Source organism: Equus quagga, chromosome 2, assembly GCF_021613505.1.
Source record: "Equus quagga isolate Etosha38 chromosome 2, UCLA_HA_Equagga_1.0, whole genome shotgun sequence".
Taxonomy (NCBI): Eukaryota; Metazoa; Chordata; class Mammalia; order Perissodactyla; family Equidae; genus Equus; species Equus quagga.
The window spans coordinates 105,406,242-105,425,452 of NC_060268.1; the positions used below are offsets into that span (position 1 = coordinate 105,406,242).

The 19,211-nt window shown below is 49.3% G+C and overlaps 1 protein-coding gene across 1 annotated transcript in view; it reads right to left on the reverse strand.

The window, feature by feature from the left end:
* ALOX5 (arachidonate 5-lipoxygenase) overlaps positions 1 to 18,007 on the reverse strand; it is a 56,702-nt gene extending 38,695 nt beyond the window's left edge. The window contains 3 exon segments of the mRNA XM_046650157.1: positions 5,147 to 5,228; positions 9,711 to 9,909; positions 17,786 to 18,007. Of these exon segments, the coding sequence (XP_046506113.1) occupies positions 5,147 to 5,228; positions 9,711 to 9,909; positions 17,786 to 17,935 (431 nt within the window). The 5' untranslated portion in view covers positions 17,936 to 18,007.
* Between the last annotated feature and the right edge of the window lie 1,204 nt (positions 18,008 to 19,211).

A 19,211-nucleotide genomic window follows, 5' to 3' on the forward strand; every position in this document is an offset into this window, starting at 1 on the left:
TAGACAGGTGTTGGACTGGGGACACCCAGAGAATAAAAGCCCTGTTTACTCAGAACTCCACAAAGGCCCATTAAACACACAAAGAGGCTGGATAACAGCCCACTGACCACCAGTTTCCAAATGTGCACTCTAGATCATGTATTATTTTTAACAACAGCTATATTGAGAAACAATTTACATACAATAAAATTCACCCCTTTAAAGTATCCAATTCAAAGCTTTTTAGAATATTTACAGAGTTATGCAGCCACCACCATAATCTAATTTTGGAATATTTTCACCCCAAATAGAAACCTTGTACCCATTAATAGTCACTCCCCACGCCCTACTCCCCACTTTCAGCCTAGGCAACTACTAATCTACTGATCTTTGTCCATAGACTTGCCTGTTCTGGACATTTCATCTAAATAGAATCATACAATATATGGTCTTTTGTAAATGTCTTTTCCATTTAGCTAATGTTTTTGAGATTCATTCATAGTTTAGCATGTATCCACAGCTCATTCCTTTTTCATGCCAAATAATATTCCATTGTATGGATATACAACATTTTGTTTAGCTACTCATCAGTTAATGGAATATAGGTTGTTTCCACTTTTTGGCTCTTATGAATCACGTTGCTGTGAATATCTGTGTACCAAGTTTCTCATGTGGACACATATTTTCATTCCTCTTGTGTAGATACCTAGGAGTAAAATTGCTAGGAGGTAACTCTGTTTAAGATTTTGAGGAACTGCTAAACTGTTTCCCAAAGTGGTTGCATCACTTTACATTCTACCAGCAATGGATGAGGCTCAAGTTTCTCCATCCACATCTTGGCAGGACTTGTTATTATCTGTCTTTTTGATTCTATCCATCCTAGTGGGTGTGAAGTGGTATCTTGTGGTTTTGATTTGCATTTTCCTGATGTCTAATGGGGTCAAGCATCTTTTTATGTGCTTATTGGCCATTCATATATTTTCTCTGGAGAAGTGTTTATTCATTCCTTTTTATGGCTGAAATATATTCCATTGTATAGATGCACCACATTTTATTTATACATCCATTATTTAATGAATATTAGGACTATATTCACTTTTTGGTTATTATGGATAACACTGCTATAAACATTCATGTACAAGTTTTTGTGTGGACATATGTTTTCATTTCTCTTACGTATATGCCTAGGTGTGCAATTGCTGGACCATATGGTAACTCTATATTTAACAGTTTGAGGAACGAGCAGACCATTTTCTGAAGCAACTGCCCCATTTTACATTCCCACCAGTAGTGTGTAAGAGTTCTGATTTCTACATGTCCTCACCAACACTTGTTATTATCTGACTTTTTGATTCTAGCCATCCTAATGAGTGTGCAGTAGCATCTCATTGTGTTGATTTGCATTTTCCTGATGAATAACAATGCCAAGCATCTTTTCATGTGCTTATTGGAAAACAAGGTCTATTCGGGTCCTTGTCCATTTTTAAATTGGATTATTTGTATTGTATGATTGAGTTGTGAGGGTTCTTTATATATTATGGATATAAGTTCCTTATCAGATACATGATTTGCAAATACTTTATCTCATTCTGTGGGTTGCCTTTTCACTTTCTTTTTTTTTCATTAAGGTTATGATAGTTAACAACCTTGTGAAATTACAGTTGTACATCATTATAAGTCATGTTGTAGGTACACCACTTCACCCCTAGTGCCCTCTCCCCAGCCCCCTTCCCCCTGGTAACCACCGATCAGTTCTCTTTGTCTTTATGTTAACTACCACCTATGAGTGGAGTCATATAGAGTTCGTCTTTCTCTGTCTGGCTTATTTCACTCAACATAATACCCTCAAGGTCTATCCATGTTGTTGTGAATGGGACGACTTTGTCCTTTTTTATGGCTGAGTAGTATTCCATTGTATATATATATACCATATCTTCTTTATCCAATCATAAGTTGCTGGGCACTCAGGTTGGTTCCATGACTTAGCTATTGTGAACAATGCTGTGATGAACATAGGGGTGCATGGGACTTTTGGAATTGCTGATTTCAGGTTCTTAGGATAGATACCCAGTAGTGGGATGGCTGGGTCATAAGGTATTTCTATTCTTAACTTTTTGAGGAATCTCCATACTGTTTTCCAAAGTGGCTGCACCAGTTTGCATTCCCACCAACAGTGTATGAGGGTTTCTTTTTCTCCACAGCCTCTCCAACATTTTGTCACTCTTGGTTTTGGATATTTTTGCCATTCTAACAGGTGTAAGGTGATATCTTAGTGTAGTTTTGATTTGCATTTCCCTGACGATTAGTGATGATGAGCATCTTTTCATGTGTCTATTGGCCATCTGTATATCTTCTTTGGAGAAATGTCTGTTTATGTCCCCTGCCCATTTTGTGATTGGGTTGTTTGATTTTTTATTGTTGAGTTGTGTGAGTTCTTTGTATATTATGGAGATTAACCCTTTGTTGGATAAATAACTTGTAAATGTTTTTTCCCAATTAGTGGGCTGTTTTTTTGTTTCAATCCTGTTTTCCCTTCCTTGAAGAAGCTCTTTAGTCTGATGAAGTCCCATTTGTTTATTCTTTCTATTGTTTCCCTCGTGTGAGGGGTTATGGTGTCCGAAAAGATTCTTTTGAAGCTGATGTCAAAGAGTGTACTGCCGATATTCTCTTCTAGAAGACTTATTGTTTCAGGCCTAATCTTTAGGTCTTTGATCCATTTTGAGTTTATTTTAGTAAATAGTGAAAAAGAATGGTTGATTTTCATTCTTTTACATGTGGCTGTCCGGTTTTCCCAGCACCATTTGTTGAAGAGACTTTCTTTCCTCCATTGTAGGCCCTCAGCTCCTTTGTCAAAGATTAGCTGTCCATAGATGTGGCCTTTTCACTTTCTTGATGGTACCCTTTGAAGCACAAAAGTTTTCAAATTTGATTACATCAATTTATCTATTTTTCTTTTGTTGCTTACGCTTTTGTTGTATCTAAAAATCCTTTGCCAAATCCAAGGTCACAAAGGTTTACCCGTCTTCTTCAAAGTTTTATACTTTTAGCTCTCACATTTAGGTATCTGATCCATTCTAAGTTAATTTATGTATGTGGTGTGAGGTAAGGGTCCAATTTCATTCTTGGCTTGTGGCTAATGAGTTGTCCCAACACCATATATTGAAATGACTATTCTTCCTCCATTGAATTGTCTTGCTGCCTCTATTGAAAATTAATTGACCACATAAGTGAGGGCTTATTTCTGGACTCTCAATCCTATGTCATTGATCTCTATATATCCATCCTAATGCCAACACCACACTGTCTGGATCACTGCAGGAGTGCAGTAATTTTGATATTGGGAAGTGTGAGTTTCTCACCTTTTTTTTTTCAAGATTGTTTTGACTATTCTGGGTTCCTTGCTTTCCACATGCATGTTAGAATCAGCTTTGCCAATTTCTGCAAAAAAGTCAGCTGGGATTTTGATACAGATTGCCTTGAATTTGTACATTGCTTTGGGGAGTATTGCCGTTTTACGAACATTAGGTCCTCGGGTCCATGAACGTGAGATGTCTTTCACCTTATTTAGAACTTCTCTAATCACTTTCAACAATGTTTTGTAGTTTTCATTGTACAAGTCTTGGACTTTTTTCGTTAAATTTATTCATAAATATTTTATTTCTTTTGATGCTATTGTAAATGGTATTGTTTCCTTATTTTAATTTTCAGATTGTAGAGTACCAGCATACAGAAAAACACTGAAATTTGTATATTTATCTTGTATCCTGCAACCTTGCTGATTTATTAGTTCCAATAGTTTTTTGGTGAATTCCTTAGGATTTTCTATATACAAAATCATGTCATCTGTGAATGGCAATGGTTTTACTCAGCGTTCTTTAATGTGGGTGCCTTTTTTTTCCTCTTGTCCAATTGCCCTGGCTAGAACCTCTACCACAATGTTGAAGAGCAGTGGTGAAAGCTGACATCTTTGCTCCTGGATCTCAGGAAGAAAGCATGCCGTCCTTCCCCATAAAGTATGACGTTAACTGTGAGTTTTTGTCAATGCCCTTTATCAGATTGAGGACGTTCCCTTCAATTCCTATTTTTTGAGTGTTTATTTTAATCATGAAAGGGTTTTGGATTTTGGCAAATGCTTCCCTGTGTGTTTATTGACATAATCATGTGTTTTTTGTTCTTTACTCTATTTGCATGGTGTATTACATTAATTGATTTTTGGATGGTAAACCAACCTTGCATACTTGGGATAAGCCCCACCTGGTCACATTGTATAATGCCTTTTACACGCTGCTGGATTTGGTTTGCTAGCATTTTGTTGAAAATGTTTACATTTACATTCATAAGAGATACTGGTGTACAGTTTTCTTTTCCTATGATGTCTTTGTCTGGTTTTGGTATAATACTGGTCTCATACAATGAGTTGAGACAAGTTCCCTTCTATTCGATTTTTTGGAAGAGTTTATGCAGGGTTGGTGTTAATTCTTTAAATGTTTGATAGAATTCACCAGTGAAGCCACCTGGGCCTGGGCTTTTCTTTGCTGGAAGTTTTAAAATGACTAATTCAATCTCTTTGCCTGTGATTGGATTATTTCTTAAGTCAGTTCCGGCAGTTTTTGTCTTTCTAGGAATGTGTCCTTTTCATCTAACTTATCTAATTGGTTGGTATACAGTTGTTCACGGTATACCCTTCTATTCATTTTAATTTCTGTGAACTTGGTATTGATGTTCCCTCTCTTATCTCTAATTTTAATAATTTGAGTCCTCTCATTCCTTTTTCTTAGTCTGTTAGCTAAAGATTTGTCAATTTTGTTGTAGATTATATATCAATTTTATAACTAAATTATTATTGGAAGACATAAAAAGTGAGGGGTAATCCTACAATGGAAGGTGGGAGAACATTACGATAAATCCAAGCTTTTACTGCCCCATTCCTTCTAAACGAAAATATGGCTGATCCTAAGTTTGCTCCACAACTCTCTTCACCATCTGTGCCTGGAGCGGTGCTCAGGTGGAGCCTGGGACTGAGGAGCACCACAGGGAGCTGGGGCCTTGGTCATCACTTATCAGTAGTGATGGGCCATAAGCTGAGGGCAGGGTTTATTTCATACCATGCCCCTGACATAGAAGAAACCATGGCCCTCTAGCCATTTGGTCTGATGTCATAACTCACCGGTACTGTTTTTGCCGCGTTTCCAGTTCTTTACGTCTGTGCTGTTTGAGGATGTGAATTTGGTCATCACGGGCCAACTTTGCTGTGAGGAAAGGACAAGTGTGAGAAGAGCCTCAGGAAGAATAATTACACCCCATATTCAGGTTTCCCTCAGACACCTTGCCCACGCCAAGTACTTCACATGCATCATCTCATTTAAACCTCAGCACACTCCCCCATTTTATACTGAGCAAACTGGGGCTTAGGCAGGTTGATTAGCTTTGCCCTTGAACTTTGCCCAAGGTCACACACCTAATAAGAGGATTTTCAACACAAAACTCAAATCCTATGCTCTTAGCCACTCCCTTTATAAAAGACAAATTCAGTTCCACCTCCTGCTGCCTGCTCACTCAGCAAGCCTGAGGGCTCTGCACCTTCAGGCCCTGAGAATCTTCTCCAGACACACGAGTCAGGCTTGGTTCTCATTCCGCTTTCCCGACATGGGCCAATGAATCTCTGCCTCTCTCCGGCAGGCACACTGTGTGCCCATCTCTGGCCTACCTGTGGATTTCCACGTGGGGGCTCTAACCTTCCACCTGGCCTCCAGGACACTGCTTCTGCCAACCATCCTGGGGTCCCTGGAGCAGAGCTGCCCTTCCTCTCTTCCTGGTCCTTGGTGGATTTCTTTAAACCACTGCAGAGTAGTTCACTCCTCTCCCCTCTGCAATTTTCATGCAGAGCAGAAATGGCACCTGACTGCAGGCTTCCGTGTTGCCTGAGAGAGCAGCAGGGACTCATGTTTCTAAGTCCAACAGGTTGTTGCTTCCTGGAGATACGTGTGACTTCGATCCAACATACAGACGCTGACACTATCCAGTTCCCTGTGGTGCCTGCACAGAGGACTGGGAACCAGGCTGAACTCTAAAACAGCATGTGGTGTCCTGCAGTGTGGGCTTTAGAAGAGACACAGCTGGGTTTGGGTGTGGACTTGGGCTGTGTCACCTCGAGCAAGCTGCCTTAGCTTCCTCACAAGTAAAATGGAGATAATAACGCCTATTTCTAGGGTCCTGAACCCCACACAGTGCTGGGCACTCAGTAAGTGCCCAGTAAATGGGAACAATAGCCATCGTTCTTGTCCTTAGAACCATATGGACCCGAGCATCCTCTTCCTCCCTCTAGGCCCAGACTGTAGAGGCGCCTCATTTCTCATTCCAGGAGTGGGGCAGGTGGCTGAGGGCGGGTGGTGCTTCTCAGGGCCTTTAGAGCAGGGAGGTTGGTTCACGATTACCCTTCATACTATTGTTTAAAGGGAAGCAGTGAACAGAGTCAACAGAGATCTGAGCAGCAGGATTCCAGAGCATCGCCTGAAAAGGGGGCCCAGAACAGTGCTTTTCCAGCTCTCTGGGGTGAAGGGCCCAGTTTTTAAAACTTCTATTCCATCACAGACTGATATTTTTGTAAAATATGATTAAAATTAACTACTGGAAAATCAAAATGAAAAACAAACTGAAGACATTCAAAATATAGGCCCTGTTTTTATTATCAGATGCACCAGTCATGGGATTATTCTGGCAAGTTGCGCCGAAAGGTTGTAAACGCCTGCTCTCAATCTCTGTACTGACCGCATGGCAGACCAGCTCCCAACAGTTCTCAGCCTACACTCGGAGCTCCCTGGCCCGCAGTACCTTCTGCCCGAGGCAGCTCCAGTCCCAGGCTTGGAACTGGGGCCCAAAGAGAAAGATCAATGGGACACCTCTGCGTAAAGCCAACCAACAGGGGAGGCCAGAGGTCACAGAAGGCAAGGTATTAACTGTAACAACAGTTATCATCGGCCACAGGAGGCACTGTTGCAGGCACTCGACATGCATCATTTCTAACCCACCTCAAATAACAGGCCTATTTCTCAGGCACATTAGCTCTGAGGAGTTGCATCTCTCCAGCTTCAGTGGTATGAATAAGTCAAGACACGCAGAATTGCAACATGCCAAGTTTCAAGAGGCATATAGCTCCTTTTCTCCTGGCCCTGAGCGTGTTGGAACATTCTACCCCAGTGACTGCCAGACTTCCAGGAACATGGCAGGTGACAAAGCCTGGACTGACTGCAGCAGAGCTCAGGGGCAGATTCCAAAAGACTGATACTTGTGCCTTAATGAAGCTGTCCCTTCACAGAGATGCTCTGGATCTCTGGGACCACAGTGACAGCCTCGGACTTTTCTGTTCACCCATGGTGCAGTGGTGAAATATTAGATTTCAGAGGTTATCATGTGGCGAGTGATTGAATCGCTTGTAGGCTGGACCCCCTCATTTCCAGGCTGTCCAAAGGACTGGTTATTGTGCCATGTGGTGAATTAAAGATGGCCACAAGCTCTTTGACATTCCTTCCATCGAGAGGTGGGGTCTAAGTCCCCCTTGAGTCGAGGTGGGCTCTGTGACTGCTTGGACCAATAGAATACGGTGGAAGTTACACTGTGACAGTTTTCAGGTGTGAGGAAACTGGCAGCTTCCACAGTCGCCTGGAATACTTGCTCTTGGAAACCAGCTGCCACATAAGAAGTGCTAATACCCTGAGACCACCAAGCTGTGAGGAGCCTCAGCTCCATGGAGAAGCCCTAAAGAATGAGATGTCATGTGGAGGGAGAGACACCAAGGAGCTCTGAGGCACTAGACATGTGAGAGAAGAACCATCTTAGAAGTGAATCCTCTAGCCCTAACTGCCCCAGCCTCCAGCTGATGCCCTATGACTCACAGATGAACTGCCCAGCTGAGCTTTTCCCACATTCCTGACCCACAAAATCATGGGCAAAATAAAATGGCTGCTTAAAGCCACTAAGTTTGTTACACAGTGATAGATAAGTGGAACAAGCTGGATAGCTTCATGTGCCCCTCTCTAGACCCACCCTTCACCTTGTCCTGTCCCTGAAGGTCCCTGATCTTGTCCTCAACTGGAATGAACTGCATCAATGGGCTTCACGTTGGGTTCAGCCACTGGGAACCCTGACCAGAGAGCGGGGGGCATGGCGACAGTGAAGAGAGGACACTGATTCCCCATCTGCTCTCTGAGTGTCTCCCCCACTATCTGCATCTCTGCTGGGGGCCTCAGCTCCTCCCAAGGGAGCTCGGTCTCCAGGACACACCCCTCTGGATTGTTCTGGCATTCTCTCTCCCCATCCAGGACTAGCAGTGCTAATGGCCCTGCACACTGGCCTACACCTTCCTAAATATCCCAATCTGAATGTGCCATACGTTTTTTACTGGAAAGAGATTCAGGGTCTGTGGGAAGAAGGACTCTACAACTGAGACGGTGGGTGAGAGGGGCAGGAGGGAGATTTGGAGCTAGTGTTTTTCCAACCACTGGAAAAGGAAAAGTGCCCCGTCTACAGCCTTCCACATTCTGGCCAACCAAAAGACAAAGTGAATCTTGTGATCTTTTTCCTGCCATGAGATCAGGGGACAAAACTCCTAGCCCCAATCATTTAGTTCAGGAATATTCTTGGAACTTGGTGTCTTAAGTTAAATTCCATGTCAGAAACAATGGGACGTGGCCTGAAAGTTTAGAAACACCAGGTAGAGAGGAACTTTTTCCTCCTTGGTCTCTGTTTTCTCAGTTAAAAAATGGAGGTAATACTCTTGTTTTACTGACCCCAGTGAACTTCTGTGAAGAACAATGGACAAGCGACAGAGAATGCAATGTCAACTAGGAGGCGTTCAATGGTGCCACCGGTAGAAGCAGCTCTTCTCTTTCTCGTTATTCTAGTGATGCATGGCATCTAAAGACACATCCTTCCAGGATTAGAGTGTGAGCAAACTGAAAGGCCATGACTTGAAGTAAGGCAGAACCTAGACCTGGATTGGACTCATGCATGTGAAGAGGCTAGTGTGCAAGGAGGAGCCATTCAGAGGGAGAGCGGCCTCAGCTGACCTCTGCCATCTGCCTCTTCTCTCCGCCTCCATACCAGGCCAGCTGCGTCTCTTATGAAGATTGGCCTCCTGAGGAAGGCCCAGATGGGTGTCTGCACATTTGAGGGTCTTGTTTAAGAGGGCAGATTTTAGGTTCTTTTCTCTTTCAGCAAAACATGGGACTTCAGGTTTAACAACTGGTGACTGTGAACATCAGGCCTGCCCATGGCCCCTCCCTGTGGGGTGCCCTGGAGCCCAGGCTCTACTGTGACCTCACAGAGGGCAGTCCGGGCCTGGGTGTCTGTGAATCTGGCCAGTGATGCCACTTCCCTGACACCTGGAGAGCTGCCCATGTAGGGGTATGTCCCAGGGGTATTTGTTACTAGGGACCCTAGTTACCATCTGACAAAAAGGGGGTCATAATCTTCCCCCTGAAGGACCATAGCACAGAGGGACAACATGGCTGGCCATGTGCCTGGGGCCTCACACTCCAGTCTCTGAGCCTGGGGCTCATGAGCACCCTGAGGAAGGTCATGCCTTCTGCAGGTGCATCGAGGCATAGGGCAGGTGCTCAACCCATGACAGCATTGTCATTATTCCCGTGAATATAGTTCTTTGAGGAAGGTGGTCAGCAAGCCCTCTCGGTTCCTGGCAAGCCCAGGGAGTGGAAGGGGCCTGAGCAGCTCACCTCGGCCATCTCTCAGGACGATCTCGCCCTCGCCCGTGATCCAGCGGTAGCAGGGGAACTCCACGTAGTCCCCGGAGGGCGTCTTCAGTGTGATGTACTTGAGGTACCAGTCGTCATGCAGCCAGTACTTGCGCTTCTCGATTTTGACCAGGTGGATGTCGCCCAGCTCTTCATCCACTGTCACATCATAAGAATCAACCTGAGGAGAAAAGGCAAATCAGCCCATTGGGGTCCTCCGAGCGTTTGTATCACCCCTTAGTTCATTTAGCAAGGCTCTGTGCTGTGCCCTGGGCGACAGAGATGGAAGTCTAGTGAGTAAGGGCTGGCCCTGCTTGGACAGGGACATTCTGCTGTCTGCACGTCCTCAGGCTGGAGGAGGCAGAGACTGCAGGCAGGAGTCCCCTCTGCTAGGCTGTGCAGTGAGGGTCCTCTTCCGCTGCCCCCACTCACAAGGAGGGCAGCGAGGCTGCTGGCCTTTCCACCCTGACAGGCCAGGGGGGAAAACTGGCCCTCACACACAGGGGTGACCCTTTACAACCTTCAAAGGGCGTGCTGAAGATGGCAATGGATCCCCACAACAACCCTGGGAGGAGGGGGCGGGTTATGACCCGTGTCACAGACGAAGATAATGAGTCTCAGTAAGTCCCATCTCAGCTATTCAGTGGCAGAGCTGGAATTCCAGTACAGCCTCTCCACCTCTCTCTCGTTCTCAGTGGCGTGAATAACTGAGTGAAAATGGGGAGGCTCAGGTCTAAGCGAAGTTGCATGGATTCAAGTCCTCCTGGGGCATCTGCAATTCACTGAGCCGCAGTGATGCCGAGGAACTCAGACCAAGCAGTTCCCCCTCTGTCTGGGGCATGGCCATGGGTGGAGGCTGGCCTTGCTGGTGAAAGGTGCTACCCCACGCCATGTGCAGCGCTGCCCCTCAGGCCCCTGGGACTGAGCTGCTCAGCACCCTGTGCTGCGAGGCTCGTTCCTCCAGAAGACAGGCGGGCACAGTGGCAGTGCTGGGCAACTCTCGCTGCCCCGTGGCTCCTGGATGGTCTGTGTGTCTGCAGTTCTCAATGGCAAGGAAGGACGACGCCTCAAGCATTGCATTAGGCGTTCTGAAGACCAGCAGGTTTGAGAAGCCCTGGATCCAATTCCTTCCCAAGGCAATTTCTAAGCCAGATTTCACCAATCCTTGAACTTCTTCCTTGCCAGCAGAACCCAGAGTTGTCAGCATGATACTGAAGTAAATGGAGGGGAGGGGTGGTCATCCTGCACATGACCCCATGCATCCCTATTGCCAACCCTCTCCCACCAACCTGCCAGAAGAACCCCTGGGAGGACTTCACAAGAGGAATGGGAAGTTGGATATTTCAGCAAACCTCTTGTCTCAGAGCACAGTGAGCAGCTCGCGTGCTGTGGTTGCCGAAGATGCCAGACGCTGCGGTTAGAAAGCAGAAGCCCCCTCCCCGTGCCCTGTGGTCTGGGCCTGGGTCCCCAGTTAGAAACAGTCTCTGAGGAGCCAGTCCTGTGTGCTGGGATGACATTTCCAAGTCCCTAACAGGTGCACAAGCTCATCTGTCCTGCCGAATGCCCCATCCTGCAGGATGAAACCCCCTCCTGCCCCATAGTCTGTCGTGCAGGAGAGCAGTGAAAGGAGGCCTGGGGAGGCCTGAAAGTACTGACCCCCAGGGCCTATGGGACCTCTGTATTGTGCTGACCCTTGGGGAGAAGCCGGCAGGCCCAGGGATGCAGAGTTGGGAGAGGAGTCCCAGGGAGGGGCAGGCGACCTGAGGAGCGGGGAGGAGGGGGAGGGAAGGAAGGATGCAGCGCCTGTTGGGTGGCTTCTAGGGGGCAGGGAGAGAAGGGAGACCCCGGATCTGAGGCATGAGGGGGCCAGGGCAGGAAGGCTCTGATGGGGCAAGAGGCCCAATGTCCATCTGGAGAAGCAGAGTGGGGACTGGGTGGCCCAGGACTGGCTATCTGCAGGGTCCACCCCACTCTGGGCCCCGCCTGCCTTGGGGATCTACAGAGACCTCAGCTCTCTGTGAGGCCAAGGCAGAGATTCCCACCCAGGAGCATCAGGGGAGGGCAGTGAGGGGCAGAGGACAAGCTGAGCCCAGTGTCAAGACAGCACTGCCAGCCTCAGGGGGCCCTGAATTCACATCCCAGCACCAGAGTGACTGACCATGGGCCTCAGCAAATTGCTCCATTCCCTGAGGCTCTGTTTCTTCACCTATCAAGGATAAATAATGCCTGGCTCGCAGGACCACTGAGAGATCCAAATGACATGATGTCTGAGTGGGCTGCTTTTTCCAAGGGCACAGGCCATCAGCTGCTGTGTCTATCAGAACCACATGGTCCTCCCTCCCTGACTCCTGGGGGTCATAGGGCGTCAGGCTCCATACAGCCTGCGAGCAGCCATGAGCTAGCCTGGGTCCCCACACTGCAGTCCATCCTTGACTACACCTGCCCAATTGAGTAGCCAGAAGTAGATGTGGGAGAAAGAAACTGAGTTCATGAGCTCAAACCTCTTGGCTCAAAACCTGGAGGGAATTGCTGTGGGGTTGGAGAAGGGGCTCTGAGGCCAGAGTGAGAATGGGGGTAGGGGAGGGGCATTCTTGGTGTTGGCAGGGCAGTCTGAGCAAAAGGAAGTCAGAGTGTGGTGAGGCTGGGGCTGGGAGAGGCTGCTCCAGGGGAAGTGGTTTTCTTGTGGTTCCAGGGGCTGGAGGGGGCTGAAGGTGTCTGGGGGTGGATGCCAGGAAGGCTGGGGTGATGGGGAAGAGGACAGTCATTCTAAAGTAACAGGCACCATGAGCATCTGAGGTGGGCACTCTTATGGCAGGAAGGAGCCCAGCCCCTTGGAATACAAAGAGAAGGGGGATGAGGCTAAGGGAGCCTCACCAGGACTGGGGGATTCTCAGAGAGAGGGTCAGACGTGCAGCTGTGGGTGGTGACCAACAAGGGAGAGATAAAGCAGCTTCTCTGAGGGAATGGGACAGTGGGGTCCCCCTTCAGCACACCTGTGATGCAGTCACAGGAGAATGGGACCCTCTAGGTCCCCCTTCTCAACCCACCCTTGCAGGTGCTTGGTAGAGGGCCCTGGAGTTTCACCCAGGATGAACAGACTGGACAGACTTACAGGGACTCAATATGCCATCTGACAGTGTCTTTGGCAAGGAGAGAGGGACAGGCCTGCAGTGTGGCTTGTCTCTGGCTGACCTTGGCTTCAGGCCGGGTACTACAGGAGGTGAACCAGGCTCCAAGGAGTTCGGTCCAACCCAATTCAGGTAGTCTCAGGGACAAAGTCTGGTGACTGCGGCTCAGGCATCCAAGAAAGCCACTACTGGAGAGTCACAGAGGATAGAGAAAGGCCTCCAGGAAGATCTTAGGGTCATGTACATTAAACAGCAATGTCAGGCCTTAGGAAAGTACACAGAGTTACAAGGTGTGATGACCTCCTTCCCTCCTCTCTGTGGGTCAGTATGCTGGGCACATGCTGTGTTTGTCATCTATTTGCTGTGACACATTGACTTCTCATGTCTACTCTGTAAGGTGAACAATATTAACAGTGAATGGCCCATAACAGGCCCACAATAAATACAGTACATATGCATGGCTGAGTGGGAGATTATCCCATTTTACAGAGAGAAACTGAGGCCCAGAGAGGTCAGGCAGTTACTGTGCTATGAGTAACTGGTGGTCCCAAGATTAGAATCCACACCTGTGTAATGGCCCAGCCCCGGCTGCTGCCCCTGTTCCCCGCGGTCTCATTGTGGGAAAAGCCCTGGACTGGAAGCTAGATGACCCGGCTTTGAGCCCTGGTTCAGCCTCTTGATTGAGTATGAAGAGGCTACATGGGGTGGGGTGGAAGGACATGGAAAAGTTTCATAAGAGACGGCATGTGAGGCAGCTCATATGAGCTGGTAAGATTTCAGAGGTGAGGTGAGTGGGAAGGAGAAGAGGTGGGCGGGGCATTTCAGATGTAGGGAACTTAGAGCAATTCCCTCGGGTGTGGAATTCGCACACGGAAGGCAGAGGCTGGAGCATGGAGTTCCTTGGGGCAGAGGTATCAGGTGCAGTGGTCAGATGCTGCAGAAAGACATGGAGGCAGGGAAACATGCAATTCATCAGCCTCATTTCATGGAAGGGCCAGTTTGCTGATTTCGCTTGTTGCTCTCAATTCTATATTGGATATATGGTTTTAAGGCTTTTGAGTATTTCAGCAAAGTGTTAGCTGGTCAATTTTCATTTGATCTTTATATCAGCATTTTAAGAAAGGTTTCATTGGTCTCTGCCCCAGATCCCTGCTCCTGCTGGGACAGGGAGAGGGCTCTCTCTGCTGGAGCAAGGACAGTCATGATGTGGCCCTGCCTGGGATGCTCATCTTGGGGCAGGGGAGCTGATGGGGAGTGGGAGGGAAGAGGAGGAGGCTGTGGAGCAGAGAGAGAGGAAGATTAAGGGGTAGACAAGAGAGAGGGGAGACTACAAGGACGAGCAGGGGAGAGCAAGGGGCAGAGAGAGGGAGAAAGGGGGCAGTAGTCAGGGAGACTGAGGAGCAGAGAGGGGAAAGTGCAGGACAGAGAGCCGGGGAATGAGGGCGCAGAGGAGGAGGAGCTGGGGGAGACTGGGAGAGAGAGAGGTAGGGAGAAAGTGGAGCAGAAAAGCAGAGAGAAATGGGGTATTAGGGGATTGTGGGAATAGGGAGTAGAGGAAGGATGAGGAGGAGGAAGAGGAGGCAGAATGTAGGGAAGAGATGAGACAAAGGGAAGATGGGGATAGAGACAGAGATTCAGGATAAGGAAATATTTATTCTTCATTAATATGTTCTTATTCTCGAGAAGGAGGTATTCTGGAATGTATTCTTCATGAATATAAGAATATTCACTGAATATATTTAAGAAGTATATATAGTTATAAGACTCATTTACACTGACTGAATATATTCAAGGACAATATATTAAACATCACTCTATTGCCCTAAGCTTTCCTAAAAGTGTTGTCATGGAACGAAAATGGGTCAAGTAGGACTTCCCAGAAATCTTCGGTCAAAGAGCTTTATACACAGTGGTCCCACAAGATTACTACCATAGAGCCTGGGTGTGTGGTAAGCTACACCATCTAAGTTTGTGTAAGTGCACTCTATGATGTTCGCACAACGACGAGATCGACTAATGACGCGTTTCTCAGAACCAGAACGTATCCCTGTTTAAGAGACGCATGACTGTACTCAGGAAAGTGCTACAGTCAATATGGTTAACACAGTAACCGTAACAACAATAAAGACTAAAGTCATCCGATCCAACTGGAATTACTTTAAATTCAGAGTGAAAGAAACAAGTCAGTTTGTCAAATGCGCTTAGACTTGGGCTGGACTCTGGGCTGTTCGAGTCCACAGTCTGGGCTTTCTGCAGCAGACCGAGGGGAGCCAGTGAAGGTGTGACCATCTACCAGAGAATCGCACCTGGAGGGGTTGGGATTCCCAGTCCTGGGGTCCTGAATCACTGTGAAGAACGCTGAGGAGAATAATCAGGGATTTGTGACCAACATATTGAGAAAAAATTCAGTCTTGTGCATTATTTGACTGAATTGTGCATGGAGAACTGGGGGTGTTATCTGCCAATGACCTGGAAATGACTGAATTGGTTGCCCGGAAATAGTCTTTATTGTTGTTACGGTTACTGTGTTAACCATATTGACTGTAGCACTTTCCTGAGTACAGTCATGCGTCTCTTAAACAGGGATACGTTCTGGTTCTGAGAAACGCGTCATTAGTCGATCTCGTCATTGTGCGAACATCATAGAGTGCACTTACACAAACTTAGATGGTGTAGCCTACCACACACCCAGCTCTATGGTAGTAATCTTGTGGGACCACTGTGTATAAAGCTCTTTGACCGAAACATTATGTGGTGCATGAGTGTCAAATGAAACAGCCGTACTTTCTTACCAAGTATTTCCTCTAAGGGACAGACTGACCTTAAAGGGACACTGGCTGGACCATGAGGAAGTAGCTCTGAGATGTGCAAGACAAAGTGTGGAGTAACTTTGCATCAACAGGAACTTTCTCAAAAGCTGGTTTTTTCAAAGAGCCTGTGGGAGCCGGCTGACTCCTCTGCAGTGCAGCAGCCCCCCCTGACCTGCCCTCTCTCACCTCAATGGAAATGTGACATGCAAATCGCTCCTGAAATTTGTTTCTGGGACTCTCACTGAGGTGTTTAATCACAGTGTCATTTGAATGAATTCTCAGGGTGGCGAAGCCAGAATAGAGGGAGGGAATAATGAACAGAGCAGGGTCTCACCCCTCCTCCAACGACCTGTTAGGGCCACACCACTCTGTCTTCTCCAGGGAGAAGCCACACGTGGGGTGCCTTGTGCTGCCCAGTGTGAGCCCAGCCTGTGTGGTGTGTGGAGAACGGGGCCCACGGTGGTCACTTATAAAAGGGAAGTAGTCTGTACCCTTTCCTCCTCCCCGAGTGTTGGCGGAATCCATGAAATAATGGGAATAAGTGAAGGTGCTTCAGAAATGGCAGCGGGTGTCATCCCCAGCAGAAGACTCATTAGGCCTTCGCACCACTGTCCTCAGGGCCAGTTCCCTGATTGGGGAAATCAAACAATAGATTCTTATACTCAACACCTGACCCCCTTGAAGAGAAAGGCGCTCAGGCCAGGTTAATATGCTGAATTTTGCTAAGTGCCAGGCCAGCTTAGAGGGAAGTTCTGAGGCTCCTGGGTAGGGATCAAGCCCGCTTTGAGTTTGGAATTCCGAAAAGGAGTGGACTATTATTTACTTACTTTAGGCTCTGCAGACCTAAAACATACTTCATGAATTTTATCCAAGACGTATTTGGTTGAACCACAAGAAAATTGCCACTTTTCTTTGTCAAAGTCAGCTATGAGCAATTTCATATGCTTCCACCTCATAACCAACTAAGTGGTGACAGCTTTGCGAAGTCTAAATCTTTTTGGTCCAGGTCAGGGGCTGGAGGTGGTGGAAGGGAACAGATATTCCCTGGGCACCTGCAGCGTCTTGGGGTTATCACAATAGTCATCTAATGCTCCTCCTATGTGCTTGCCACTGGGCTGGGCACATCACTGTGTGCTTGGTGAGGACCTGCCATGTTCATAGAGAAAGCCATCAGGCTGGAATTCACGCCCAGGTCAGCATCAGGAACCTGCTTCTAAATGAGGCCACCTGTGCACAGCCTCACATAGCACCTGGCACCACAGACTAGAGGTGTCACACACACCAGCTCCCTTTGCTCCCTGAACTCCCACAGCTCCCGGGTCTCTAGTGAGGAGGGAGGGGGAAGCCCGTTTCCCTCTTCCTCCTCCACTGAGCCTCACACCTCGGGTGGAAGTGTACCCTAGTGTGCACTCTGCTGGGAGCCAGTGACAACCTCCAGGTCTGCAAAAGGCTTCTCCTTGTTTGGGTTCGCTTGGTCCTTCCTTCTAAATCCCTCTGTCCTGAGAATGTGAGCTCCCCAGGTGAGAAGACATGGGCTAGCGCCACTCTGGGGCACCAGCTGGGCTTGGGCTCACCCAGGACTCCTGGGCCGGCCTGAAGCCAGCCCTTCCATTTTACATTTGGGGAAACTGGGGCCCAGAGAGGGAACAGAGTGGGCTAGGGATCAGGCCGAGAGGGAACGCAGGCCCCCAGACCTGCGCTTTTTCCCCACAGCTCGCAGCTGCTCCGAGGTGCCACCTGTGCTTCACAGCAGAGCAAGGACCCGCAGGCTCCGTGAGCACACCCCTCCACCCTGACGACCCGCGGAAAGGGGGCACGAGTAATGCTGCCCGCAGCACTCGCCCAGTTAAGGGGCCTCTCAGAGCCTTGGGTCCCCATCTGTGAAATGAGAGCAAGCTTTACACCTTCTGCTCCCAGGGGAGAAGCGCAGCCCCCTGCAGACCTCACCCTGGAAGCGCCTCGCCCCCGACCTGGGGTCCCAGCCGCCCTGACGGGGTTCGGGACGCGCCCCAACCCGATCCCGGCCGCCCAGAGGGGATGGAAGGCTCTCCCCGCGCTGGGCCTCTGCCGCCCGCCGGGTCCCGGGCGCCCCCAGCCCGCCCCGGCCGCGCGCACTCACCGCGCCACGCTCGAAGTCGTTGTAGAAGGGCTTGTCCAGCAGGTGCTTCTCGCTGCAGCCCGTGGAGCCCACGAGGCTGAGGTAGATGTAGTCGTCGGTGCCAGCGAACCACTGGCTGCCGGTGGCCACGGTGACGGTGTAGGAGGGCATGGTGGCGGGAAGCGAGCGCCACGGGCCGTGGGCTCAGCGAGCGTCCGAAGCTTCCGCGCCTGTCCCCTAGCGTCCGCGCCTCGCCGACCCGGCTGCTTTCTTCCTCCCACCGCCAGGGCCCGGACCCCGCCTCCGGCCCCCCGCCCCGCCCCCCCCCCGCCCCGCCCACGGCCAGGCCCCGCCCCCCCCCCCCCCCCCGCCCTGGCCCCGGGCCTGGCCCCGCCCCCCCCCCCGGCCCAGGCCCCCCTCCTACCCCCCCAGCCCCGCCCCCGCCCCGCCCTCCTGCAGCTCTGACCGGATGGGACCCGCCTCGGACACGTAGATGTCACCCATTCCTGCGTCTCACCTCCTCGGCTTGGTGTCTGTTTCAGCAGTCAGGGGACCCGGGCAGCCTAAGCTGCCGTCCCGTCCCCTCATCCATCTATCCATCCATTCGCTCGGTCTCTCATTCATTGTTACCACTCTTCACCAATCTTTCCTGCCTCGGTATCCCTCGGTGCCAGGCTCTTGTATGGCTCTGGGGTTGGGCTCCCGGGAACGCTAGGAAACGAGACATAGTCCCTGCTCTCACCAAATTCTCAGTGTGAGGTGAGGCCGCACGACCCCGGCAACTACTCCCGCTGTGGCTACTTAGAGCAGCGATGCTCTGGGAGTCTACCGCGGGAAGAGGAACCCACCTGGTGAGTCAGGAAGGCTTCCTGGAGGAGGCCAGCTGATACTGAGGGTGGAATCTGCAACGCAGAGACTTTTGTCAGCATTGACTTCTTACACAGGCTTGGTTGAATGTCACTCTGGGCCGGGTGCAGGCGGGCACCGAGGTGAGTCAGATGCCTGCCATGCTCAGGCCTCGAGATTGTTAGTGTATAATGGGAGGCAGGGCAGCCAGAGAGAGGGAGGCCAGGACAAGAAAACCCACGTGTGGCCACTTAGAGGTTGTTTGGAGCAGGTCAGCGCTCTTGGGAGGCGAGGGGCTGAAGAAACTCGGGGGCCAGGAGGCTGGGTGCGTGGTGGGAAAGGAGTCAGGCTTGTTTGGAGATGACTCATGGGAGTGGACCAATGGCTGGAAGTCCTAGGGAAGAAGATGGACTCCACAGCAAGAAGGTTCCAGGGGTTAGAGCCGGTACCTGGGGAACAGGCTGCCCGGCAGAGTAATTGGAGGCGTGCTAACTGGCGGTGGACAGAGGCCTGGAAGGGATGTTAGTGGAAGGCGTGCGCCAGAGGGAAGCTTCCCGCCGGTGGTCAGCTGTCCACTGCCGCGACCTGACCTCAAAAGTCT